This window comes from Lolium rigidum, chromosome 6, assembly GCF_022539505.1.
Source record: "Lolium rigidum isolate FL_2022 chromosome 6, APGP_CSIRO_Lrig_0.1, whole genome shotgun sequence".
NCBI lineage: Eukaryota > Viridiplantae > Streptophyta > Magnoliopsida > Poales > Poaceae > Lolium > Lolium rigidum.
Window position 1 is genome coordinate 528,102 of NC_061513.1, and position 27,990 is coordinate 556,091.

General features: G+C 39.9%; 1 protein-coding gene across 2 annotated transcripts; it reads left to right on the forward strand.

The window, feature by feature from the left end:
* Positions 1 to 5,147: 5,147 nt before the first annotated feature.
* On the forward strand, positions 5,148 to 8,288 carry LOC124660788 (two-component response regulator ORR4-like). 2 transcript variants are annotated; one of them, XM_047198621.1, is made up of 5 exons: positions 5,148 to 5,694; positions 5,811 to 5,913; positions 6,033 to 6,114; positions 6,228 to 6,298; positions 7,556 to 8,288. In XM_047198621.1, the coding sequence occupies exons 1-5, from the start codon at positions 5,589 to 5,591 to the stop codon at positions 7,890 to 7,892; spliced, it is 699 nt and encodes a 232-aa protein (XP_047054577.1). In that variant the 5' UTR covers positions 5,148 to 5,588; the 3' UTR covers positions 7,893 to 8,288. The 2 variants fall into 2 exon arrangements, with proteins under 2 accessions (XP_047054577.1, XP_047054578.1); XM_047198622.1 differs by having other exon boundaries at positions 5,150 to 5,694; positions 5,811 to 5,914; positions 6,037 to 6,114.
* Positions 8,289 to 27,990: the final 19,702 nt, after the last annotated feature.

Sequence of the window (27,990 nt, forward strand, 5' to 3'; positions counted from 1 at the left end):
GCTCGTAAATTGGCGTAATTTTCTGAGCTACCTACAGGGAGGTGGACCCAGATTCGTGACAGCAAAGAAATCTGGAACTGCGCAGTAATCCAAATCTACTACTTACTTTTCTATCAACGGCTTAACTTGGCACAACAAAACTCAAAACTAAGATAAGGAGAGGTTGCTACAGTAGTAAACAACTTCCAAGACACAAAATAAAAACAAAGTACTGTAGGTAAAAACATGGGTTGTCTCCCATAAGCGCTTTTCTTTAACGCCTTTCAGCTAGGCGCAGAAAGTGTGTATCAAGTAACATCGAGAGATGAAGCATCAACATCATAATTTGTTCTAATAATAGAATCATAAGGTACCTTTATTCTCTTTCTAGGGAAGTGTTTCATACCTTTCTTGAGAGGAAATTGATATTTTATATTACCTTCCCTCATATCAATAATAGCACCAACAGTTCGAAGAAAAGGTCTTCCCAATATAATTGGACAAGATGCATTGCATTCAATATCCAAGACAACAAAATCAACGGGAACAAGATTATTGTTAACGGTAATGCGAACATTATCAACTTTACCCAAAGGTTTCTTTGTAGAATGATCAGCAAGATTAACATCCAAATAACAATTTTTCAGCGGTGGCAAGTCAAGCATATTATAAATTTTCTTCGGCATAACAGAAATACTTGCACCAAGATCACATAAAGAATTACAATCAAAATCTTTAACCTTCATCTTAATGATGGGCTCCCAACCATCTTCTAGCTTTTTAGGAATAGAGGCTTCGCGCTCTAGTTTCTCTTCTCTAGCTTTTATGAGAGCATTTGTAATATGATGCGTGAAAGCCAAATTTATAGCACTAGCATTAGGACTTTTAGCAAGTTTTTGCAAGAACTTTATAACTTCAGAGATGTGGCAATCATCAAAATTCAAACCATTATAATCTAAAGCAATGGGATCATCATCCCCAATGTTGGAAAAAATTTCAGCAGCTTTATCATAGGCAGTTTCAGCAGTTTTAGCAGTTTCGAGGCAGTTTTCGCGCTTTGCATTAGAAGTGGAAACATTGCTAACACCAATTCTTTTATTAGTATGAGTAGGAGGTGCAGCAACATGTGTAGCATTAGCATTACTAGTGGTGGTAATAGTCCAAACTTTAGCTATATTCTTCTCTTTAGCTAGTTTTTCATTTTCTTCTCTATCCCACCTAGCACGCAGTTCAGCCATTAATCTTATATTCTCATTAATTCTAACTTGGATGGCATTTGCTGTAGTAGTAATTTTATCATCTAAATCCTCAGGTTTAGCAGCCATTTTATTGATTAAAGAAGATTGTGATGCGGACATGTATGAGATTTGGGTTTCAGGCACTAGCAAGTTTAGTTTGCAACCCCGAGATTTCCCTATTCAGATTTTCAAGTTGATTTCCTATATTCTTCAACAAGATAGATTGCTCATTCATAATTTTAGTAAACAATTTATTTTGCTCATATTGTGATTGCATAAAACTCTTGGTGGATCTTTCAATTTCTAACATCTTTTCTTCATTAGGTGAAGCTTACCTACCATAAGAGTTACCATTAGCAGAGTATGGCCTAGAATCATTGTGATTGTTATTTTTAATGAAATTCACATCAACATATTCTTTTTGAGCAACTAATGACGCTAACGGAACATTATTAGAATTAACATTAGGCCTACCGTTCACAAGCATGGACATAATAGCATCAATCTTATCACTCAGGGAAGAGGATTCCTCGACAGAATTTACCTTCTTACCTTGTGGAGCTCTTTCCGTGTGCCATTCAGAGTAGTTGATCATCATATATTATCAAGAAGCTTTGTTGCTTCACCAAGAGTAATGGACATAAAGGTACCTCCAGCAGCTGAATCCAATAAATTACGCGAAGAAAAATTTAGTCCTGCATAGAAGGTTTGGATGATCATCCAAGTAGTCAGTCCATGGGTTGGGCAATTTTTAACCGGAGATTTCATTCTTTCCCAAGCTTGAGCAACATGTTCAGTATCTAATTGTTTAAAATTCATTATGCTACTCCTCAAAGATATAATTTTAGCAGGGGATAATATCTACCAATAAAAGCATCCTTGCATTTAGTCCATGAATCAATACTATTCTTAGGCAGAGATAGCAGCCAATCTTTAGCTCTTACTCTTAATGAGAAAGGGAACAATTTTAGTTTAATAATATCACCATCTACATCTTTATATTTTTGCATTTCGCATAGTTCAACAAAATTATTAAGATGGGCAGCAAGCATCATCGAACTAATTCCGTAAAATTGATCTTTCATAACAAGATTCAAGTAAAGCAGGTTTAATTTCAAAGAATTCTGCTGTAGTAGCAGGTGGAGCAATAGGTGTGCATAAGAAATCATTATTATTTGTGCTAGTGAAGTCACACAACTTAGTATTTTCAGGGTTGGCCATTTTAGCAATAGTAAATAAAGCAAACTAGATAAAGTAAATGCAAGTAAACTAATTTTTTTTGTATTTTTGATATAGCAAACAAGATAGCAAATAAAGTAAAACTAGCAACTAATTTTTTTTGTATTTTGATTTAGTGCAGCAAACAAAGTAGTAAATAAAATAAAGCAAGACAAAAACAAAGTAAAGAGATTGAGAAGTGGAGACTCCCCTTGCGGCGTGTCTTGATCTCCCCGACAACGGCGCCAGAAAATATGCTTGATGGCGTGTATTTCACACGTTCGTTGGGCAACCCCAAGAGGAAGGTATGATGAGCACAGCAGCAAGTTTTCCCTCAGAAAGAAACCAATGTTTATCGAACCAGGAGGAGCCAAGAAGCACGTTGAAGGTTGATGGCGGCGGGATGTAGTGCGGCGCAACACCAGGGACTCCGGCGCCAACGTGGAACTCGCACAACACAACCAAAGTACTTTGCCCCAACGAAACAGTGAGGTTGTCAATCTCACCGGCTTGCTGTAACAAAGGATTAACCGTATTGTGTGGAAGATGATTGTTTGCAGAGAAAATAGTAAAAACAAGTATTGCAGTAGATTGTATTTCAGTAAAGAGAATTGGACCGGGGTCCACAGTTCACTAGAGGTGTCTCTCCCATAAGACGAACAGTATGTTGGGTGAACAAATTACAGTTGGGCAATTGACAAATAAAGAGAGCATGACAATGCACATACATATCATGATGAGTATAGTGAGATTTAATTGGGCATTACGACAAAGTACATAGACCGTCATCCAAATGCATCTATGCCTAAAAAGTCCACCTTCAGGTTATCATCCGAACCCCTCCGGTATTAAGTTGCAAGCAACAGACAATTGCATTAAGTATGGTGCGTAATGTAATCAACAACTACATCCTTAGACATAGCATCAATGTTTTATCCCTAGTGGCAACAAGCACAACACAACCTTAGAACTTTCCGTCACTCGTCCCGAGTGTCAATGCGGGCATGAACCCACTATCGAGCATAAGTACTCCCTCTTGGAGTTAAAAGCATCTACTTGGCCAGAGCATCTACTAGTAACGGAGAGCATGCAAGATCATAAACAACACATAAGCATAACTTTGATAATCAACATAACAAGTATTCTCTATTCATCGGATCCCAACAAACGCAACATATAGAATTACATATAGATGATCTTGATCATGATAGGCAGCTCACAAGATCCGACAATGATAGCACAATGGGGAGAAGACAACCATCTAGCTACTGCTATGGACCCATAGTCCAGGGGTAGACTACTCACTCATCACTCCGGAGGCGACCATGGCGGTGTAGAGTCCTCCGGGAGATGATTCCCCTCTCCGGCGAGGTGCCGGAGGCGATCTTCGTGGATCCCCCGAGATGGGATCGGCGGCGACGGCGTCTCGGCAAGGTTTTCCGTATCGTGGCTCTCGGTCCCGGAAGTTTCGTCACGGAGGCTTTAAGTAGGCGGAAGGGCAAGTCGAGAGGGGGCACAGGGGCCCCGGATGACGAGGCGGCGCGGCCAAGGGGGCCGCGCCGCCCTAGGGTTTGGCTCCCCGTGGCCCCACTTCCTTTCGTCTTCGGACTTCTGGAAGCTTCGTGAGAAAATAGGCCTCTGGGCTTTTATTTCGTCCAATTCCGAGAATATTTCTTTACTAGGATTTCGAAACCAAAAACAGCAGAAAACGAAGAATCGGCACTTCGGCATCTTGTTAATAGGTTAGTTCCAGAAAATGCACGAATATGACATAAAGTGTGCATAAAACATGTAGATAACATCAATAATGTGGCATGGAACACAAGAAATTATCGATACGTTGGAGACGTATCACGTGGCCGCCAGGCTCGATCACGAGTAGGATGTTCCGATTATGCGGTGAAAACCCAGATCGTAGTAGGTCGTTTCAGCTTTATCTTGATCAAGCAGGACCACCATCTGATCGTACACCTCGTACGTATCATGGGTGGATCGGCTCTTTGAGCCGATTCACAGGATAACCTGAGAGCCGATCGAGGCTCGTATTTAACGTTTACGTGTATGCCATGCGAGAAACTAAGCGAGGCATCATCCAACACCTTCCCGACCAGGTATAGGTCGGGTGGCACGCCCTTGCATCAGCATCGGACGTGCGTGCCGAAGGCTTTGCGGGCCGTCGCTCGGAGGGACCAGGGCCAGCCGCAGTCCTGGGAGATTCCCGGCTCTACGGTGTTGCCCGTCGCTGCCCGCCGGTGGGTTTCTGACCGCAACAATACTACCTCTATCCTAAAGCTTAAGGCTTTTTTTTTTTGGAAAAAGTCAAAACAAGTAAAATTTGACTCAATTTTTTAGAAGAATCTTTCAACAAATACGATATTTTGTAGATACCATATGAAAATATATTGCATTATCTGTATAATGATATTGATTTGCATGTTAATGTTTTTGGTAAAAACTCAGTCAAATTTGATACTGTATAAGTTAACCTTCTAAAATTAATATAAGTTCTAAATTTTTTGTGGGAAGCCTTAATTTTTTCAGATGGAGGTGTTACACAGCACGGTTAATCCATCTTCCCTACGCGGTAAAACACAATTCGAGAAACCCTGACCTGGCACGCCACACGAACTCAAAGACGCTCTGACCGAAGTAGCGCCGCTGATGTGCAAGATGCCCGCCACGCCACCGATAAATGCCAGCAAGAAAGCAAGTAGCCCGTCCGGCGGTCCAAAGCCAAGCCAAGAAGAGCTCTCAATCAAACCCACCACCGCACCGCAAGAGAGAGAAGGAGAGGGAGCAGAGACCACGCGATAAAGGGGAAATCATGGAGGCGATTTGCTGTGGGGATTCGGGTGCGTGATCTGGTCGGATCTTGCTTTCCTGGGAGGAGGAGGAGGGTGGTGGTGGTGGCGGTGTGATGCGGTCATGTGGTGTGCGTTTCTGCGTGCCGTGCGCCATGGCGTGATGCCCGCCTACGCCTAGCTTATATCCTCGTCTTCCTCCCTCCCATCCCCGAGATGCCGCATTAGCCACCGAAAGAATCCATCTTCCCCAGCGGCAAGGAAGAAACCTCCGAGATTTCCCACCTCCACCTTTCGTCTGAGCGCGAGGAAGAGGAGAGAGATCGAGGGAGGCTCTCCGTGGATTGGCGCCATGACGGTGGTCGACGCCGAGTCCCGGTTCCACGTCTTGGCGGTGGACGACAGCATCATCGACAGGAAGCTCATCGAGATGCTGCTCAAGACCTCCTCCTACCAAGGTCAGCCCCTGCCCCCGCTCGCGAGCAGAGTGTTCCTGCCTGCCTCCATTGAAAACATCCTCTCCTTTTCTTGGTTCGTTCTCAAATCTCACGGATTCTGTGCTCACACCATGCAGTGACCACGGTGGATTCCGGGAGCAAGGCGCTGGAGGTCCTGGGACTGAGAGAGGAGGGAGACGACTCATCACCCTCTTCTTCCTCCTCCTCCCCCGACCATCAGGTGGAAACCAGCTGACTCGATTTATTCTCCTTCTTCTGTTTTGATTGGTCTTTCGAGATCTTGATTCGTATTCTTGGGCGCGCCGGAATGAAATCTGAACCAAACCACGTGTTTTTCTGCAGGAGGTGGGCGTGAATTTGATCATCACTGACTACTGCATGCCTGGCATGACAGGATACGATCTGCTGAGGCGGGTCAAGGTAAAGAGATTTGCAGAGCCCGCCTTTATTCCCTCTCTGCTAATTTGAGCATTCATTCATTCATTCACGCATTTCGGTCTCTGAAAATCTGTGTGTTTAATTTGGCTGTCCAGGGCTCATCTTCACTCAAGGATATTCCGGTGGTGATCATGTCTTCTGAGAATGTGCCTGCCAGGATCAACAGGTGAGCAGCAACACAATCAAATCTCTCCCCTCATTCTACCCCTACTTTTAGAGCGACCATGATTGATTGCTTTGATTCATGAAATCGGCATGTACTAGTACTGCCGGGGCTGCAAAACGAAAATGATTTTGTTTTCACTGTTTGGGTGTCTGGTTTTAACAGTGCAGTACATGGGTCCTTGTAAGAGAGAGAGAGAATGAGAGAGAATGAGAGGGGCAGTGGTGGGGAGCAGAAGGAATATATTGCCATCATACCAGTTTTGCTTAAAGGAGCAGTTGAATGCCCATGGGATATTTTAGTTAATATGTGCAAAGTGCTTGTTCAGGCTTTGGGATTGGTTTTTTATTCAATAAAAGATTTGCAACTTTTCATCTGAGTTTTGTGCCTTTGTAGGAGTAAAAAGGGTGTCCATTCCATTCCATTCATCTAGTCTAGAGAACAGGCTGGCTAGTCTGTGTAGCTCTAGAACTTGCAAAGACATTGTGTTGTGGTAATTCTTTTGAAGAAGGCATTTTTGAAAATTCTTGCTTTTTTTTTGGCAATTCCTACCTAAAATTCTCCGCAAGGCTCCATCGATTTTCTTGGATAATTCGGTAGGAGCCAAATGCTGAAGATTTGGGCCCTCAGATAGAACAAATCAGGGTAAATTGCAGTGTGATATGATGGGACAAGTGGAGAAAAGTGGAGGAATTCCCCCCACAACAGTCCCCCTGATGTCGCTGTAATGTGTAATGGGGGGCCATGAATGCCGGGTGTTTTCATGCATAGATTGCATATCCTGATGACAGTGACCCAAAGCATAGAGAGGTGTTCCTCTCAACGCCCTTGTGGTGGTGGGTGGTCAAGATCTCACAAAATCTTTTCAGACACATCCCGAGATTTATTATACTGTACTACCAGCTGAAAAATATTCTGGTTTTTTTTTGTGTGTGGCCACTTTCAAGTGTCAAAAAAAAAGGGAAAAAACCCTTGGGGGGCAAAAGGGCATTAAAGAAGGCATGGAATGCGTTTGCGTTGGGTGTGAGTCAAAAGGTCCTGAAAAATCCAAAAGACCGTATCTTTTGCTTGTCCTTGCAAAGATCTCTGACATGGCCCTTTGAGTGGTGTGATCACGGAGCAGGGAACCCTAGTGGGAGAAGAAAAAAGAGAAGAAAGTCTTCCAAGCAATCTATTCTTCACTTCCCAATGCATACTACAGTAGTACTAGTAAATCTTGTTTGTTTTGTGTGCTGAAGAAAGGACTTGAAATTGTTTCAGGTGCTTGGAAGATGGCGCGGAGGAGTTCTTCCTGAAGCCCGTGAAGCTCGCCGACATGAAGAAGCTCAAGTCTCACCTGGTCAGGCGGAAGCAGCCGCAGCTCCAGCCACAAGAGAAGCCACTGCCGCAGCAGCAGAAGCTAGAGCCAGTGCCGCAGGAGCAGAAACCGGATCAAGCATCCCAGCAGCCGGCGGAGGATGCGCCGACGCCTGAAGTGGTCGCCGTCAGTGAGTGCAGCAAGAAGAGGAAGGCGGCAGCGATAGAGCCGGAGGTGTTGTCGTCGCCGGTGACCACGAATCCCAGACTGCCCAGCAGCGGCCTGGCAGTGGAGACCTGAAGAAGCTGAAGCCCCACGAAAAGTTCTTTTGGCTCGTAATTCTTTTTGGGGAGCGTATACTCATGGGATAATCATCGTTAGCTCCCGGGCCGGATTAAGACTTCAGTTCTAAGAGAACCGAAGAAAGTTTTACATACTTTACACCATTAGCTCCACAAATTTTGCTGTGCTCAGCTGAGGAGCACCGTGCGTGCAGCCGTGCACCGCAGCACTGGCGTCTTCTGCTAGGAAGGGAAGTGTGGAATGGAACCAAGCTGTAGATAATGTGGCCGCGCGCGGCGCCGTGGATGCTCCCTTCTTCTAAGACTAATTTTATGGCTTATTTCTTCTAACCAGCACTTTGTATACTCCTACTCAGGTTGACGCATCGACCAGTCAAAGTAGTACCATTCCGTTTGCCGTGCCCATCTGTTCTTTTCATGTGTGATCTTAACTCCTGTGTTCAGACATAACTCGAATTTTGAGTATGAGAAATCCAGATTGGAAGTACAATAATAATGTTGGTTAGTGATAACAGTGTTGGTACATTTGGTACGCTGGCGCAGCGCTGTTGGCAGCACGTTGGAATATGCTAGTTGCGGCGTGGAAGCAACTGGGACGGAGAGGAGCGACCGGTGGTTGGGGCAGGCAGGCAGGATCCGGCAGGATCGCCCGGATCGAGTTGGGCAATATTATCCGGAGATCCTCCCCGATCGCCTCCCGCAATACAAAAAGCTGGTCGCAGCAGCCTGCCCGCGAATGCACGGATACGTCTCGTCTCATCACGCCCCGATGCGGCAAGCAAATTGCTCCTTGTTGCCAACCAGGCACACTTTCATCCCAACTCATGATCCAATCTTATCACCTGTTGAATTATTTTTTCGACAAATAAAATATATTAATATCGTGAAGATGTCAATTATAATCAGCCTCTGCAACAATAAAGTCCTCTAATGACAATACGGATGCATACGGTATTTTTTTTACATAAACGAAAAAGCTCGCTACATCGATCTATTCCTTATAATAATGGACTAAACACCACCAAGAAAACACCAAAAATCCATCGTCTCCAAACGTGACGCCTGCAACAAAGGAACATCCCACACACGTCGTCATCACCCTGGTCACCTTCGGACCCGGTACCTACAATCCCTAAGCAAAAAAAAAAGCTTTGGTTTCGTACGCCTGCTAAGACGTCGGGGAGAGCGCGCGAGTCGGGTTCTTGGTATAGTGTTGTCAGTAGAATTCTCTCGGTTTGCATTGCAAGGCAAATGGTGAGTGTTCTGGCTAAGCTTTGCTAGCTTTATTTTTCTATACTCTTTGTTGTCCTTGTGTTACTAACACATACACACTTGGAAAATGTCACTGAACAACTTACATCTGGACCCTGTGGTGCAAGTTACCACAAAGAAAATGCTCTCCTCCTTGTAGAGCAGCTCGGCTGGTTCCAAGCTTATCTATGTTTTGTCATTTCTTTTTTGAGCTGCCCAGCCACAAATAGTGACTTTGCATGATTACTTGTGATGGTTTAATTAGTGGCAAGTTACTGAGTCATACTGACCGTTAGTATCAAAGTGATTCCATTGTTTTGTCTGTTTACCTTCTTTGGAAATGACCTTGATATATTCTTGAAAGGCTTGTTTATTCACATTGTTGCCTCTCATGCTATTCTTATGTGTTGCAAACTTCCTACCCATCTAGTAGTGTTGCCTGGTTCTTGAGATACATGTGATGGGCTATTGTTGGTCATGGATCTGTTCTTGCCTTTTCAAAGTTCCTTTGGTGATTTGACCCTTCCTAGTGCTTCTCTTGTATATTGGAAACAATCTGATGTGCATTCAAGGAATTATTCCTGGAATCACAATGTTAAGCTCAAACGCTGAAATGCCTCACCGAGTGGTGAAGGCAACATTCTAATCACAATGTTGTGCACGTGCTCAAGACTAGAGATGAAGACTCGAACAGGTTGTAGTTGCAGGTTTCTTTAACTTTTTTTTTGTAATCTTCTTTCTTTATTCTACAAGTTCTGTAATGAAAAACGTAATGTCCATTCTATCAATAAAATATGGTTTTCTTATTTATGCTTGTGTTCCCACTCTTTCTTTATAATTATGTTGTATTTTAATTGAAATTTGAATGTATTCAAATTCAAAATCTGACTTCAGATGTGATATTTGTATTTGCTCCTTTCCATGTTTCCCTTTTATGCAAATATCTACAAAGATGATTTCAAAACCACAACTCATTCAAAATGATCACTAACTAAATCATCAGAAATTAGTTGAGACCTTTATCACTTTGTGTTTTATAACAAAAGCTAAAAATTCACCCATATTTTCAAATGGATGCAATGAGATGAACAAAATTCTAAAACTACTCTCGCGTGTCCTATGATCATGTGGTGTTATAGTAAACTATGCTTGTAACTCTTATATTATTATATGCCTCGCATAAGAGACTACAGAATATTTATAAACATTAAAAATTCTACTTCAATTTACATGAAGAATTTCACAAGACAGACCAATACAATGTACCACATATCAACAAACCAAATCTATCAACGGTGTCAGGTTTAGTTTGGTTGCGATTCTCCCCCATGGGTGCCTTAATCATGCTATAATAAAAGTTTTGCTATATATTCTAGTTTCCAATGTTTAGTTTCATGCACAACTTTTTATTTGAGGCGCATTGTAATGCACATATAAAATAACAATTTTTGTGTGCTCAAAATTAGTATAGCACATAATACTTTTATGTTCGTCGGTGATTATCATAAGAAATGATATACTCCCTCCGTTCTTTTTTAATTGACTCGAATTTAGTACAAATTTATACTAAATTTGAGTCAATTAAAAGAGAACGGAGGGAGTAATATTAAAAGGTAGAGATTATCAACTTAGTATTAAACCTACAGTAACTTGTAAGACACATTTGACAATTGAAAAATGATCGTGCCAACTTTTTAATTTGTACTCCAGAAGTTTTTGTATATTTGCTCACATAGCCATACACCACACACCTCTATTAAGATATTTCTTAGGTCGTATGCTTTGGAATATCCGCCAACATATTTTATGGTACTGTAACTTGAGAATAGCATTCACATAATATATATATCATCAATTGTAAAAAAAATCAAGGAGGCACACGTTTTTTCGTTTTTGTTTTCACATTTAAGGTGGTTATGTATATTTTTAAGGGCATTGTATCCAAAGAAAAAACTTTCTCCGAGATATATTTTCAATGGTGTACATTGCAACTATATAGTAGGAAACCAGTTGAGATAAAATATTCCATGGTTAACAATGCCAACTAAATAGTATACAACATATATATTAGAGTTGTGTTATGATTAAAACAAGTATAATTTTAGTATAAATATATTAAATTTAACCTGTTGCATCTCTTATATTTAGTTGGAAGAATCCTGTACATAACTACATGCTAGTGCCTGACAAAGTTGCTCGGATTGTGTTGTGGATGTGGTCTTGGGAGATGAGTGTTATAAGTTGCATCGAAATCGTGCTATCAACCATGTACAAAAACTAGATATATGACCGAGACAAGAGAGATGATCCATAGCAGCTTATTTTCTAATGAGTAGATGGCCAAAGATAATGAGGTCGCCGGCAACCCTAACTGGGAATTTGGTATTTAGCATGATTGTACTACTGGCGATATTAGAGAGAGGGGAGTGTGTTTGGTGACTTGTATGTGTTAGCCCTTATGTGTGCCAATGCTATATGGAACCACCCGGTCAAATACCACTTATGATTTATTGGATTTATTTTAAAATTTAATCACAAACCACTTATCCAAATGGATTGAAACGCTCTTAGAATATACAACAAAAATATTACAATTTAGTGGAATGTTTTCAAAAATTTCTAAACACTGAATTTTGAGTACAAATTGGGATCAATCTAGTACTTTAAATATAGAATACTCCCTTCATCCTATAAAAATTATCTTAACTTTATTTATATTTAAATTCAGATGTATCTAGATACTATTTATTGTTTAGATACATCCAGATTTAGACAAACTTTAGACATGTTTTATGGGACGGAGTGTGTAGGTGGGTAAGAATGCTGACTTTGCTTGTCAATGTCACTGAAACCGAGTCCTCCGATGACCTAGTGATACGTCCATTTTGCATCACTATTTTATATCATAATTTGCTGTTATTCATTGATATATTTCATATTTGGAGATGATACTTATGTAATTTCATCTATTTTGCATGTTTCATGATTATTTGAGGATCGCGCAACGGAGCTAGGATTCTGCTGGAAAAAGCACCGTCAGAATGCAATATTTCGAAAGATCAACAGTTGACGGAAATTGTATGAAAAATCCTATTTTTCCAGATGACGAAGGGAGCCAGAAGGGGGAGCCGAGGGGACCCGAGGTGGGCCCACCTCATAGGCCGGCGCGGCCCAAGGCCTGGCCGCGCCGTCCTAAGAGGTGGGGCCCCACAGCCCCCTCTCGCCTCCTTTTCTTTGCGTACGTCTTCGTCCCGAAAACCCAAGCCCCAGAGGATAGTCGCGAAGAGTCGCAGCCGCCTCTGCGGGGCGGAGAACACCAGAGAGAAAAGAGCTCTCCGGCAGGCTGAAATCTGCCGGGGAAATTCCCTCCCGGAGGGGGAAATCGACGTCATCGTCACCGTCATCGAGCTGGACATCATCTCCATCATCATCTCCATCATCATCATCATCACCACCATCTCCACCGCTGCACCTCGTCACCGCTGTAATGTAATATCCCAGGTTTAGAGGCAATAAAAGGAGAGAACACCAAAGTGTGCATTGCATTCATGCATAGAAAATCCGGGGAATTTTCGCGCTTCAAATAAAACTTACCACGATGATCGAAGTTTCACTTGACTTGCTCGGAATTGAAGTAGATCATCAAGTCAAGCGCTATAAACTTCACTGTGATCTTTGTTAAAACCTTGTTTTGGGTAGAGATGATTTGATCTATGGATTAGACCAAATGGAATTATATTTACAACAACACATTCTTTAAGAATCAAACCCTAACTTAATAATACTTAAAAGTTAGCAACTACCTTTGTGTGTAATTTAATTCACTTATAAATAAGGTAAACCACGGGGTCTAAAGTGCATAAAAGCCACACATTCTTATTTAAATCATAACTTATTAAATACATTGAATATCATAAAACTAAATCCGTTTACATTACGAATTATAGTCCAAACTATTTGTATAAAATTAACTATGAGTATTTTGAAACTCATATGATCATGCCTTGGTGAAATCAAATCCAACTATCCAAATTTGAGGAATAACCCTCAACTTTGACCTTTTCACCAATATTATAATATAAATCCAATCAAATATAATATAGTGACTCATCAACAATAATAAAACCATCCACAAGATATTTAGTAGCAAATTCCACTTGGCTATCCAAAAATAAATCATATGAGAGGATAATGATCTTGCCACATGGGATGAAAATATCTACATGACTTGCTTTCCAAGCTATGCCACCTCATGCTCAAAGGATTGCTATGGATGAGGGCATGACAACCAAGCACCTTACTCATCAAACCAACACATGAGTCACCACCTATGTGTCATGATACTAGAGCTTGCCCAAGCCTATAAATAGAGCCACACCCTTCATCCATTTGATCATCAAGTACCATCATACATGGGAACAAACACATAGAGCCACTTCATGTGAATTATCTAGAATCAAGATGAAGAAGCAAGGAGGTGGAGGCATACCACAAGATGCAGGTTTATCAGATTTCCTGAAGAACAAGCTACAGAAGATACCAAGGTAGAATTCCTAGGGAAAACATATATTTAGAGGATCATATCATCATATCTTGAGTAGGACCTTAGGATATTCCAAGATATTGAGAAGAGAGAGTGATTATAGATGCCAACCATAGCCATGTCTATCCTAGAGAATACTAGAGTAGTATTACATCTTACTTGTTTAAACCCACCTTTAATCTTGTAGATGAGAGCCATGTTCCATTAGTGAAACATAACCAAAGCTTATGCTCATATTCTAATCCTAGTTGTGTATCACATTGGTGATCACTACTTAAACCCTAAACTACATTTGAATTCCAACCCATGGATTAACTTGGATTATAATTAGAACCCTGCCATGCCTCATGCCTAGTTAATACTTCAATTAGTGAAGCATCACCAAAACCCTAAACCTTTCACCTAGGAATCAGTTCACATAAAATATTAAACCCTACCTTTCCATCCTAGTAGACCAAATGAAGTAGTGTTCTATAAATTAAACTATCATTAGAAAATGCATTACTAATTATAAACATAGGATCCATCTTAATCAGTTCAAGCTAAAGTTTACTAAAACCAGATTAGTGATTATAGAACTTTCTTAACCATCTTCTTAAAACCTTAGGAATAATTCTCCACATAAAATCATGAACCAATTCCATTTCCTTTACCATTTGTTAAACCCCATAATTAAATTATATGTGAGTAATCACTATGAATAAGCACTAGCACAATAGAATATGTTCACCTTCACATGTTCTCAATTTCAAATCCTTTAAAACAGAATTGATTCCTAAATTTAAAAGGCAATTGAGATGAACCCTAAATCTATAACTATTTTAAATTTTGAGTTGTGTCTCATGAGAACATAAAATTAATCAATTATAAAATGGTTGTTTAAAAAACAAAACAATACAGTGAGAAACATTATCAAATTGTTTTGATATTCAAATAATTTAGAACCCGCAAAAGAAACCGAAATCAATTTGAATTCAAATAGCAAATTCAAATCAGAATATAAAAACGAGAAAATAGAAAAGAAAATAGAAAACAGAGAGAGAGGGGCTTACCGAGGCTTACCTCTTCGTCGCAGCCCAACACCGCAACCGCCGAAGCGAGGCCAACGCAGCCCGGACGCGGCCCAGCCCAAAGCCACATACCGATTCGATTGCTTTAAAATTCGTGCGAGAGGAAAAATGACGTCGTCGTCGTCTCCGAGCTCGACAGCGCGGAGGCGCCGGTAGACGCTCGTCTCCGACGAGGATAAGAACGCCGCCGGACGCTGCGAGCACACTCAAAGCTCTACCTAAATGATTCGCGTCCGAGCTTATCCTGGAGGAAAAGATCTTCGTCAATAGGAACCCTCCAGACACCGCCACCTCTCCGACCATGGCCGTCACCGTGTCGAGGCCACAGGGCTTCCCTTGGCCTATAAATAGGTGGAGAGCATCGTCGTGCACTTCTTGTTCACCTCCGCCACTCCATTGCTGCTCAAACACCTTCTATCTCTCACACGCATCCACTCTCTGTCGCCGGAGTCGAAGACGAAGCCGACGGAGGAGGCCACCCCAGCCTCAGGCGCGTGGTCGAGTAGAAGCGCCTGGTGCCGTAGATCATCTGGGAGGAAGGAATCGACCTGGATCTTCCTCAAGCCGGCTAATTTCCTCGATTCCCTTTGCAGCAGATCGCCGGGAATGGCGAAGTCCTCGCCGTTTCCGTCAACTAACGTCACCGATGACCACGCCATCAGATCCAGGGTGAGCTTGCGCATCTCTGGACCCCTCTATTGCTTCCGGCATCAACCGTAGCCGTAGTTCGTGTGCTCGCCGGAGTAAACCACCGCGGGACATGGTCGCCGGCGTAGCTCCGGTGATTCCCTCGCCAAACCAACACCACCATCGGCTTCGGTGAGTCGAGGAGAGTCGGAAAACCCTATTCGCGTGTCCCGGGAACCCTAAATCGGCGGCGCCACCGTGCTCGGCCGCCGGCGTTTAAACGTCGGTGAGGTCAACGGCCTCAGTCCGCTTTGACCGGTCTTTGCTCGCGTGGCGGTCTACGTGGCCATTGGTCCCACTCGTCGGTCGCGGTGGCTAGATGCGAATCGGTATGTTTAGTGTTTTTGAGTTATTTCAAATTCCGAGAAAATCACCGAAACTTTGCAAAATCATACAAAATTCATTTTAATTCAGAAAAATATAAATAATATATCAAAATGCTCACAAAAATAAACCCTATTCAAATAAAATATAAAACAAAAATGTGTGTCGAATAAAAATCCACTTATTTTTAAACCTTATTAATTATGCCATTTCAATTATTTGAAATAAAATTTGAATTCAATAATTAGTGAAGTTTAAAAATTAAATTTTAACTATTCAGTAACTAAGTAAAATGTTAAGATTAATTTTATTTATTGGCATTAACTTAATTATTAGTGGTAATTCATAAACCCTAATTTGCAAATTACTATTTTTATTTTCTTGAAATAGTAATAACTCAAGAAAATAGTAAAAGCCAATGTCATTTTGATAGCTCAACAATTATTTACTTAAACATCTTTAGTTAACAAGTTAATTATTTAAAACCCTAATAACAATTATTAAAACCTGATTCTAAATTAAACCTAAATAAGAATTACCCTAATTATTAAATCTTGTGGAGATTAATAAAATGTTAAACCATTATTAATTTGACTCAAAGTAATTAGTAACCACAACTCTATTACCAATTATCATTTTAGGAGTTGTGCCATAATTTAGAAACCCTAGTTTTAATTTAAGCAAGACATTGATCTCATTATTTCATGTGTTCATCTATAGTAGTTGCAAACCTAAAACCTTAGGGGTTTAGCTCATGTGATCATAGCCACTTCAACTTTACTTGTAGAACCTTAATAAGTAACCAATGAATGCATGCTTATGATCCATTAGCATAAACCAAGTCACATGAGATTTTCATTTCATGTTCCTATTCTTAATTAAAACCTATATGATTCACTAGTATCACCTAGGTATAAACCCTAGCTTGCTACCACATATTAGCACCGTTGATCACCAATCCTATATACCACACCATTATGATCAACCTCAACCATCAAACCCTAGTTAAACCATAATGATAAACCCTAGTATCAACCTTGGGTAGCAAATCACATCACATGTTCCTATCCAACTAAACCCTACTTAGGAAATGATAAGTCACTTAACTTAGAGGCCATTAGAGATTATTTAGTGAAGCAATTGGGAAACTATAATAAACCCTAATAGCTAATTATAGAACCATCTTAATAACCATCCTTTGATATGATGCTTAAAAGGAACCATTAGTGTTTACTTAGTAAAGCAAATATGAGGCTATAGTAAACCCTAGCTCATAGCAACACCTTGACCATCATTCTTTGATATGATACCCATAATCAACCTTAGCAACAAACCTGCTAATACTTGCTACATATAAAACCAATTCAACTTAATAACCCAACTAGTTCCTATCCAAGAACTAAATGAATTCAATAGTAAACCCTAGAAAGCCATAACACCTATATATAATAGTCCTTATTCTTATTAACCTGTTCTTCAAAAGTTATTCTTTTGAAGTACAAGTGTCAATCAAACCTTAGAAGCCCAATACTTCTTTGAAATACTCATTAATTCTTAATTAACATGTTCTTCAAAAGTTATTCTTTTGAAGTATAGTATAAGTAATCATCAATCATGTTCTGCAGAATTTAAAAATTGACAACTCGATCTTACATATTATTCCACCACTATTATTTATGTGTATGATTATTATGATGCCTTATATTACTTGGTTATGATGCTAATATAACCAAACCCTAATAAGAACCTTGTTTGAGAACCATTCTAAAAGTGCAACCAACCCTAAAGAAATCTTTACAACTCATCCATCCTAAATCATCGAGATTAGGTTACGCTCGGGACGATTGCATCTCATATTATGCATTATAGCATCTTTGCCAGTTCTTTAAACATTGTCCTTACCGGACGATGATGGTATTTCAGCATTTGGAGTTATCACGTATCGAAGCTTTTGCCCGCATAATCTTGCAGATCAAGAAAGGCAAGTTCATCGCTTGCTCATGTCATTTGATTATTTTTATCAAATTATATGCAAAGTACTATACTTATCACTCATGCATTGAAATGCAAAATATTATTTTACAATTATGAATATGACTATGTGGTGGGCAATGGAACCATGGTATGTGTTGATATGGTGGAGGTTCCATTGCAATGGGTTATATCACCCTAGGATTAATTACCAATGCCGTCCGGTGATTCTAGCGCCGTACATATCGCGTTGACCATAAGATCTATAATGGCTCCGGGGAAGTCAGCTCGTATCTTTTCCCTTCGCACGCCAACGGATCGGAGAGACGGTGGGAGTGCTCGGAGGCACTGCCGCAATAGGTTGGGAAATCCTTTTAAATCCCCATCCATTAGTGATGTTAATCTCTTCGATCTATGAGGGATTGTCCGGAGTATACCATGAGTAAAGCCGTATTATCGGGGGAAGTCTACCGGAGGTGTACGGTCGGACAAAAGGGTGGGTTTGCGGGGTCGCGGAGAAGGCGGTGATTGGCTTGGATCTTACACCTGGCCCCACACCAAGGAAGTGTGGACGAGCATGCATCTCGGATAGGTATCAAGGATAAGGTCTCTTATGGGAAAAGTAACGCACCTCCGCGGAGGATACCGAATTGTGATCTGTCACTCCCTGTTCCGGGAAGGGAACTGCGAACGCGGCGCAGAAAGGAACTCCACGAAGTTCGGTCAACTCCGTGAAGACCGACGGGCATAGTTTTCGAATAAAATAAACCTTTTGGAAGAAATGTTTATGAAAACTTGCATTGGCCTATGACTTTCCGGTCTATGGGCGTAGCTAGTGCATGATACACATATTTCCTAATATGAACTTGCTTGAGTACGCTCGTACTCATTCTATCTCGTTTGAACCCCCTTCTTAGAGCAATGCACCGAAGGAGAAACTACCGTGGAACTCGAAGACAAAGGAGTCAACTGCAACAAGATGAAGAATCCAATCAACGAAGTCAATGGAGTCAACTCCTGCATCAGTTATAATGGAAACCTAGACTAGTAATAGAAGGGAATCTTTCCCTAATCATAGCACCTAAGTAGCTAGATTTCTATAGCAAGCCAAGTAGCTCTTGAACTTGAGTTAGCAATAAGATAGATTACGAGTCGTTCTTCTTGGAGCTTTATTTGAAGTTTTACCTCACCGTAAAGTAGGAGGTTGTGTGGATCTTATGTAAACTGTTCGTGTGTACTTCTATAGACATACCTTGGACTCGCATATGTTTCGTTGTACCACTCGAGAGATGTAATATGGGTGGAACGGTGTTTCACTTGTGTTATGTCAACGACTTGTGTACTACACCATGCAAGTGGTACGCTCGGGTCATCACAACTCGGTATCGTAGCAAATGCTTTGACCTTAGGATTAAAACCCTTTAAAGGAGACCTATAGGTTTGGTAGTGTCTATAGGAAGTTGTCTTAGTTAAACCAACTATTATTTTGACTTGAGATGGGTATTCACTTGAGAATAATCCTGACACACTTGAGTCAAGTTTTCTTATCTATATTTCTTAAATAAGGTTAATTAGTTATCTTGCTTCATTCCAAATAAATAGAACACCATTGAAGCTTAAGATAATGGGTGGTAGTAGACCACCGTTGGTATGCAACACATGGTAGTCCAAAGAGAGGATACAACCACAAGGAAGATATCCTATTGGAAGATGTATACCAAGTCATGTTATGGTTAAGTAAGAGTCATTTAAACTGTCAAATGACTGATGTAAAGTAAGGGAAACAAGTTATATAAGGTAGTATATGTCTATGATGAGTCAATCATAGGAGGTAAGGAAGAGTGATAGGAGTATTTAAGTCTACTTTTCATGGTAAAGTTGGTAATCATATATGATTCACTTGAGAATCAGGATGTGAGGGAGTAGAACATCATAAGTTAGTTAACAGAAGTATGATGAGGAGTAGGATTTAGGGAATAGTTCGAAAGCTTAGGCCTTAAAATCCTGGAAACTGTACCAAGTATGTTAGAATCATAGTCCTTAATTTAAAGAAGGCTTATTTAGAGCATATCACATAGAGAAATCCTAGAGTTATAGGTGGTATATTCTAAACAATCATGTGTTTAGAGTAGACATATTAGAAATAATTGTATTATAGGAGGTAGTCTTCAATAGCACATATAGGGTATACTATTTTGTTAGTACTTCCAAAGAAAACTAGGTTAACTTCAACTATCCCAAGCCATTTTGTTTCAAGTTTGTCTCATTGCAAATGTGCAATTAAGATAAATGTTGAGACAAATAGTAGAAATTCACGTATAAGTGCTAAGTATCACAACCTAAGCCTATCTTATGTGGTGTTAAATATTGCACATCTACACCTGATGTTTAGGGATGTCTTACCCAATTATTATATTCAGGCATGTAAGGATGTGTATTATGAACACAAAGCTGAATCTTCTTGGATTTTATTGGATTTTCATTGATTGACTAGATCCATACATGAAGTCTGACTTTGATATGCAAATGCATGTTGCAATATCAAGATCTTACTTGATGTTATAGGTCTAGAGGGTAAAGGTATTCGTGTAAGGAAGTGACGAATTCTGAAGATTTGAAGACAAGATGAAGGTTCCCTTGAAGAAGGAAGTAAAATTGTGGGAAGCAACCACAATACTCTGAAGGAAGGACCAATCAAAACTCACTTTTATCCTTAATTAAGGAGTACTTCAACATGGAAGTATCATGAAAGTGAGAAAAATAGTGAATATGGAGCAGTAGAAGTAGAGCCGTATTCATTATGGAAGAAGGGAATGCAAGTGAAGTCACTTATAATACTATTTTCATAGTGTCAACAAGTGGTTATCTTGCAAACAAACCCTAGAAGAAGGAAAATAGACAAGTGAAGTCGCAGCTGGTATAATAAGACCGCAGCTGATATAGGATAATCATGAAGAGAAAGTATTTGAAGTGAGGTATATCTTGACTAAAACTATAAAAGTAGCCACAACTGGTAGGTAGATATTACCTAAAATCATAACATAGCCACAACTGGTATCCAATAAGCTACATCTGGTACTAGGTAGTCTGCAGCTGGTACCAGATAGCCCACAGCCTGAACATTTCTTTACCCTAAAAGAAAAGGGGATTCCGCAGCTAGTATTTCACAGCTGGTATTCCATAGCTAATAAATATTTAGTCGGAGGATTCGCATCGGATACTCACAACTGTGTGGATACACCGTAAAGAATTTTTCGTGAGACTTTAGAAAGGTACAAAATATGAACCAGACTTAAACCAACTACCTAACCTTGGAGTTTAATGATTAGAAGAAAGGAAGTTGGAAGATCATTAGTAAACTCCAAGGGGGAGAGGAAGGTTGAATGAGAAGTATTAAGATATAATATTTGGAGTATGATGGACCAGGAAGAAGGTCTGAACTGAGAGGAAGTCCGATCTTATTTTGATAAGGTTGTTGGGAACTACCCCTATAAAAGTACTCTCAGGAGGTTGTCAGACCAGAAGCCAAGGTTCATATCTCGAGGAAGTAAGGGTTAGACCTTAACTTGAGTGGGTAATTGTAATTACTCAAAACCAAGAGAACTTAAGTAAGTCTTCGATAATGAAGTTGGAGGAAGAAGATATCGGAGAACAATCAAAGCCTAAGAAGATACTATACGAAGGAGTTTGACCATACCAAAACTAATGATTATTAGAAAGATCCCTTTCATGGAACCTAAAGAAACCAAAAGGAAGATAACTAGTATAAACTAGAAGCCATGATGGGATGGACTAAATGAGTCTAATCCATTCGTATGACTAAACAACCTGGACCATGCCTATTGTAAAAACCTTACAAAGTACCATTACTTTCGTTATGGTAGTAAGGGAAAACAATACCCTGCTTTAAATGAATCCTTTAGAATCGAGGTTTGAACATCGCAGCTGGTACACCATAGTGCCATATTACATCGCAGCTGGATTACCGCAGTCTGGTAGAACCAAGTTTTGAGTACCCAAATAGGAAGATATCACCACAACCATTAGTAAAGTCCATTAACACCATAAGATGTCTTAATCCAAGAATCTTTGGATAGTAAGCCTATAAGCTTAGAGTGTTGGAAGAAATCATAGAATAGAAGGAAGTATCAGTGCCAGACATCAGAAGACTCCAGGAAGGATCTGGACAAGGGATATATTCCACTATATCTAGTGGGATCACCATGGAGTTGAAGGATGGTGATCTGTTCAAGACATTTCAACATTCCGAAACATGAGAGCGTTCGAACTTCGGGACGAAGTTCAGTTTAAGGGGAGAGGCTGTAATATCCCAGGTTTAGAGGCAATAAAAGGAGAGAACACCAAAGTGTGCATTGCATTCATGCATAGAAAATCCGGGAATTTTCGCGCTTCAAATAAAACTTACCACGATGAATCGAAGTTTCACTTGACTTGTCTGGAATTGAAGTAGATCATCAAGTCAAGCGCTATAAACTTCACTGTGATCTTTGTTAAAACCTTGTTTTGGGTAGAGATGATTTGATCTATGGATTAGACCAAATGGAATTATATTTACAACAACACATTCTTTAAGAATCAAACCCTAACTTAATAATACTTAAAAGTTAGCAACTACCTTTGTGTGTAATTTAATTCACTTATAAATAAGGTAAACCACAGGGTCTAAAGTGCATAAAAGCCACACATTCTTATTTAAATCATAACTTATTAAATACATTGAATATCATAAAACTAAATCCGTTTACATTACGAATTATAGTCCAAACTATTTGTATAAAATTAACTATGAGTATTTTGAAACTCATATGATCATGCCTTGGTGAAATCAAATCCAACTATCCAAATTTGAGGAATAACCCTCAACTTTGACCTTTTCACCAATATTATAATATAAATCCAATCAAATATAATATAGTGACTCATCAACAATAATAAAACCATCCACAAGATATTTAGTAGCAAATTCCACTTGGCTATCCAAAAATAAATCATATGAGAGGATAATGATCTTGCCACATGGGATGAAAATATCTACATGACTTGCTTTCCAAGCTATGCCACCTCATGCTCAAAGGATTGCTATGGATGAGGGCATGACAACCAAGCACCTTACTCATCAAACCAACACATGAGTCACCACCTATGTGTCATGATACTAGAGCTTGCCCAAGCCTATAAATAGAGCCACACCCTTCATCCATTTGATCATCAAGTACCATCATACATGGGAACAAACACATAGAGCCACTTCATGTGAATTATCTAGAATCAAGATGAAGAAGCAAGGAGGTGGAGGCATACCACAAGATGCAGGTTTATCAGATTTCCTGAAGAACAAGCTACAGAAGATACCAAGGTAGAATTCCTAGGGAAAACATATATTTAGAGGATCATATCATCATATCTTGAGTAGGACCTTAGGATATTCCAAGATATTGAGAAGAGAGAGTGATTATAGATGCCAACCATAGCCATGTCTATCCTAGAGAATACTAGAGTAGTATTACATCTTACTTGTTTAAACCCACCTTTAATCTTGTAGATGAGAGCCATGTTCCATTAGTGAAACATAACCAAAGCTTATGCTCATATTCTAATCCTAGTTGTGTATCACATTGGTGATCACTACTTAAACCCTAAACTACATTTGAATTCCAACCCATGGATTAACTTGGATTATAATTAGAACCCTGCCATGCCTCATGCCTAGTTAATACTTCAATTAGCGAAGCATCACCAAAACCCTAAACCTTTCACCTAGGAATCGAGTTCACATAAAATATTAAACCCTACCTTTCCATCCTAGTAGACCAAATGAAGTAGTGTTCTATAAATTAAACTATCATTAGAAAATGCATTACTAATTATAAACATAGGATCCATCTTAATCAGTTCAAGCTAAAGTTTACTAAAACCAGATTAGTGATTATAGAACTTTCTTAACCATCTTCTTAAAACCTTAGGAATAATTCTCCACATAAAATCATGAACCAATTCCATTTCCTTTACCATTTGTTAAACCCCATAATTAAATTATATGTGAGTAATCACTATGAATAAGCACTAGCACAATAGAATATGTTCACCTTCACATGTTCTCAATTTCAAATCCTTTAAAACAGAATTGATTCCTAAATTTAAAAGGCAATTGAGATGAACCCTAAATCTATAACTATTTTAAATTTTGAGTTGTGTCTCATGAGAACATAAAATTAATCAATTATAAAATGGTTGTTTAAAAAACAAAACAATACAGTGAGAAACATTATCAAATTGTTTTGATATTCAAATAATTTAGAACCTGCAAAAGAAACCAGAAATCAATTTGAATTCAAATAGCAAATTCAAATCAGAATATAAAAACAGAAAATAGAAAAGAAAATAGAAAACAGAGAGAGAGGGGCTTACCAGGCTTACCTCTTCGTCGCAGCCCAGCACCGCAACCGCCGAAGCAGGCCAACGCAGCCCAGACGCGGCCCAGCCCAAAGCCACATACCGATTCGATTGCTTTAAAATTCGTGCGAGAGGAAAAATGACGTCGTCGTCGTCTCCGAGCTCGACAGCGCGGAGGCGCCAGTAGACGCTGTCTCCGACGAGGATAAGAACGCCGCCGGACGCTGCAGGCACACTCAAAGCTCTACCTAAATGATTCGCGTCCGAGCTTATCCTGGAGGAAAAGATCTTCGTCAATAGGAACCCTCCAGACACCGCCACCTCTCCGACCATGGCCGTCACCGTGTCGAGGCCACAGGGCTTCCCTTGGCCTATAAATAGGTGGAGAGCATCGTCGTGCACTTCTTGTTCACCTCCGCCACTCCATTGGCTGCTCAAACACCTTCTATCTCTCACACGCATCCACTCTCTGTCGCCGGAGTCGAAGACGAAGCCGACGGAGGAGGCCACCCCAGCCTCAGGCGCGTGGTCGAGTAGAAGCGCCTGGTGCCGTAGATCATCTGGGAGGAAGGAATCGACCTGGATCTTCCTCAAGCCGGCTAATTTCCTCGATTCCCTTTGCAGCGGATCGCCGGGAATGGCGAAGTCCTCGCCGTTTCCGTCAACTAACGTCACCGATGACCACGCCATCGGATCCGGGGTGAGCTTGCGCATCTGCTGGACCCCTCTATTGCTTCACGGCATCAACCGTAGCCGTAGTTCGTGTGCTCGCCGGAGTAAACCACCGCGGGACATGGTCGCCGGCGTAGCTCCGGTGATTCCCTCGCCAAACCAACACCACCATCGGCTTCGGTGAGTCGAGGAGAGTCGAAAACCCTATTCGCGTGTCCCGGGGAACCCTAAATCGGCGGCGCCACCGTGCTCGGCCGCCGGCGTTTAAACGTCGGTGAGGTCAACAGCCTCAGTCCGCTTTGACCGGTCTTTGCTCGCGTGGCAGTCTACGTGGCCATTGGTCCCACTCGTCGGTCGCGGTGGCTAGATGCGAATCGGTATGTTTAGTGTTTTTGAGTTATTTCAAATTCCGAGAAAATCACTGAAACTTTGCAAAATCATACAAAATTCATTTTAATTCAGAAAAATATAAATAATATATCAAAATGCTCACAAAAATAAACCCTATTCAAATAAAATATAAAACAAAAATGTGTGTCGGAATAAAAATCCACTTATTTTTAAACCTTATTAATTATGCCATTTCAATTATTTGAAATAAAATTTGAATTCAATAATTAGTGAAGTTTAAAAATTAAATTTTAACTATTCAGTAACTAAGTAAAATGTTAAGATTAATTTTATTTATTGGCATTAACTTAATTATTAGTGGTAATTCATAAACCCTAATTTGCAAATTACTATTTTTATTTTCTTGAAATAGTAATAACTCAAGAAAATAGTAAAAGCCAATGTCATTTTGATAGCTCAACAATTATTTACTTAAACATCTTTAGTTAACAAGTTAATTATTTAAAACCCTAATAACAATTATTAAAACCTGATTCTAAATTAAACCTAAATAAGAATTACCCTAATTATTAAATCTTGTGGAGATTAATAAAATGTTAAACCATTATTAATTTGACTCAAAGTAATTAGTAACCACAACTCTATTACCAATTATCATTTTAGGAGTTGTGCCATAATTTAGAAACCCTAGTTTTAATTTAAGCAAGACATTGATCTCATTATTTCATGTGTTCATCTATAGTAGTTGCAAACCTAAAACCTTAGGGGTTTAGCTCATGTGATCATAGCCACTTCAACTTTACTTGTAGAACCTTAATAAGTAACCAATGAATGCATGCTTATGATCCATTAGCATAAACCAAGTCACATGAGATTTTCATTTCATGTTCCTATTCTTAATTAAAACCTATATGATTCACTAGTATCACCTAGGTATAAACCCTAGCTTGCTACCACATATTAGCACCGTTGATCACCAATCCTATATACCACACCATTATGATCAACCTCAACCATCAAACCCTAGTTAAACCATAATGATAAACCCTAGTATCAACCTTGGGTAGCAAATCACATCACATGTTCCTATCCAACTAAACCCTACTTAGGAAATGATAAGTCACTTAACTTAGAGGCCATTAGAGATTATTTAGTGAAGCAATTGGGAAACTATAATAAACCCTAATAGCTAATTATAGAACCATCTTAATAACCATCCTTTGATATGATGCTTAAAAGGAACCATTAGTGTTTACTTAGTAAAGCAAATATGAGGCTATAGTAAACCCTAGCTCATAGCAACACCTTGACCATCATTCTTTGATATGATACCCATAATCAACCTTAGCAACAAACCTGCTAATACTTGCTACATATAAAACCAATTCAACTTAATAACCCAACTAGTTCCTATCCAAGAACTAAATGAATTCAATAGTAAACCCTAGAAAGCCATAACACCTATATATAATAGTCCTTATTCTTATTAACTCTGTTCTTCAAAAGTTATTCTTTTGAAGTACAAGTGTCAATCAAACCTTAGAAGCCCAATACTTCTTTGAAATACTCATTAATTCTTAATTAACATGTTCTTCAAAAGTTATTCTTTTGAAGTATAGTATAAGTAATCATCAATCATGTTCTGCAGAATTTAAAAATTGACAACTGATCTTACATATTATTCCACCACTATTATTTATGTGTATGATTATTATGATGCCTTATATTACTTGGTTATGATGCTAATATAACCAAACCCTAATAAGAACCTTGTTTGAGAACCATTCTAAAAGTGCAACCAACCCTAAAGAAATCTTTACAACTCATCCATCCTAAATCATCGAGATTAGGTTACGCTCGGGACGATTGCATCTCATATTATGCATTATAGCATCTTTGCCAGTTCTTTAAACATTGTCCTTACCGGACGATGATGGTATTTCAGCATTTGGAGTTATCACGTATCGAAGCTTTTGCCTGCATAATCTTGCAGTCAAGAAAGGCAAGTTCATCGCTTGCTCATGTCATTTGATTATTTTTATCAAATTATATGCAAAGTACTATACTTATCACTCATGCATTGAAATGCAAAATATTATTTTACAATTATGAATATGACTATGTGGTGGGCAATGGAACCATGGTATGTGTTGATATGGTGGAGGTTCCATTGCAATGGGTTATATCACCCTAGGATTAATTACCAATGCCGTCCAGTGATTCTAGCGCCGTACATATCGCGTTGACCATAAGATCTATAATGGCTCGGGGAAGTCAGCTGTATCTTTTCCCTTCTGCACGCCAACGGATCGGAGAGACGGTGGGGTGCTTGGAGGCTACTGCCGCAATAGGTTGGGAAATCCTTTTAAATCCCCATCCATTAGTGATGTTAATCTCTTCGATCTATGAGGGATTGTCCGGAGTATACCATGAGTAAAGCCGTATTATCGGGGGAAGTCTACTGGAGGTGTACGGTCGGACAAAAGGGTGGGTTTGCAGGGTCGCGGAGAAGGCAGTGATTGGCTTGGATCTTACACCTGGCCCCACACCAAGGAAGTGTGGACGAGCATGCATCTCGGATAGGTATCAAGGATAAGGTCTCTTATGGGAAAAGTAACGCACCTCTGCGAGAGGATACTGAATTGTGACTGTCACTCCCTGTTCCGGGAAGGAAGCTGCGAACAGCGGCGGAAAGGAACTCCACGAAGTTCTGGTCAACCTGTGAAGACTGACGGGCATAGTTTTCAGAATAAAATAAACCTTTTGGAAGAAATGTTTATGAAAACTTGCATTGGCCTATGACTTTCTGGTCT